This window comes from Penaeus monodon, chromosome 28, assembly GCF_015228065.2.
Source record: "Penaeus monodon isolate SGIC_2016 chromosome 28, NSTDA_Pmon_1, whole genome shotgun sequence".
Classification (NCBI taxonomy): Eukaryota; Metazoa; Arthropoda; class Malacostraca; order Decapoda; family Penaeidae; genus Penaeus; species Penaeus monodon.
The window spans coordinates 35,026,540-35,027,540 of NC_051413.1; the positions used below are offsets into that span (position 1 = coordinate 35,026,540).

General features: G+C 37.3%; 1 protein-coding gene across 1 annotated transcript in view; it reads left to right on the forward strand.

Moving 5' to 3' along the window:
• Positions 1-1,001, forward strand: part of LOC119591553 (ADAM 17-like protease) — a 17,939-nt gene that overhangs the window by 5,533 nt on the left and 11,405 nt on the right. The window contains exon 7 of the mRNA XM_037940304.1: positions 398-592. Coding sequence (XP_037796232.1) covers positions 398-592 — 195 coding nt within the window. The remainder of the gene's footprint in view (positions 1-397; positions 593-1,001) is intronic.

Sequence of the window (1,001 nt, forward strand, 5' to 3'; positions counted from 1 at the left end):
GTACCCAAAGTGTTGCCAGCTTAAATCATGGCAATCATGATAATATTACTTTTGAGAGAGGACTCTTATACCTTTCTTTGGGCAGATAAATATTGCACATGGAATGGCCCTAGCATGAGCCACTCTTGGGCTCTTGCTTAAACTTACATCAAGTAACCAAGTTACTCAGAAGGTAGTGTAAATTTCTTCTGAATTCATGATTGACCTAGCAAGCGTAAAATTGCAACAAGGAAGGTGAGTGTGTTGTAGGCAATTGTCAATTTTCAGAGCAGTTCCAAAAAATATTGACAATTTTATCTCTCATCTTGGGGAAGTACACTATACGAGGGGCAAAGGATAAAGAAATCAGTGAAAAATTAACTGATATACTGAAAGTGTTGTTTTCAAATATTTCCAGATCAACCTTATTGATCGTGTAGACAAGATTTATGAAAACACAGTATGGCGAGATGGTGTGGACACAGCTGATTTCTCTGGCATGGGTTTTGTCATCAAGAAAATTTTGGTGCACCAGGAATGGTCTCCTGTAGGTTCCAACCAAGTGCACTATAACATGGAACGCAGCTCCTGGGATGTGCGTAACCTCTTGGAGGTAAGTGACACAATGGGAATAAATGTTCCTGGAGCAACTACACTTAGAAAAACAAAGAGGTTTATAGGTGATTTCAGTCTATTAACTCCATTCCCCCCCCCCTCCATATAGTATTAATGTTTAAAATTTACATTGCGTGAAGAATGTAAATGCCTTACTGTATACTCCTAAATGTATGTACATTTTGTAATATTTAGAAGTAGGTATTAAAATGCATGCAGGATTTACCTTAGTTTCTTCAGTGTCATTAACAGGGAGTTTAGTTTGTGGGTATGTGCTCTAATAATGATTTACTAATCCTCCCTTCCATATAGAAGAAAACTCTGTAAGAAATGTTCAGAGATGTGATTGTTTAAGATTTGGGTTATCCTAATGCTGCTGGGAATATCTAGTTTTCACTGTAGTATTG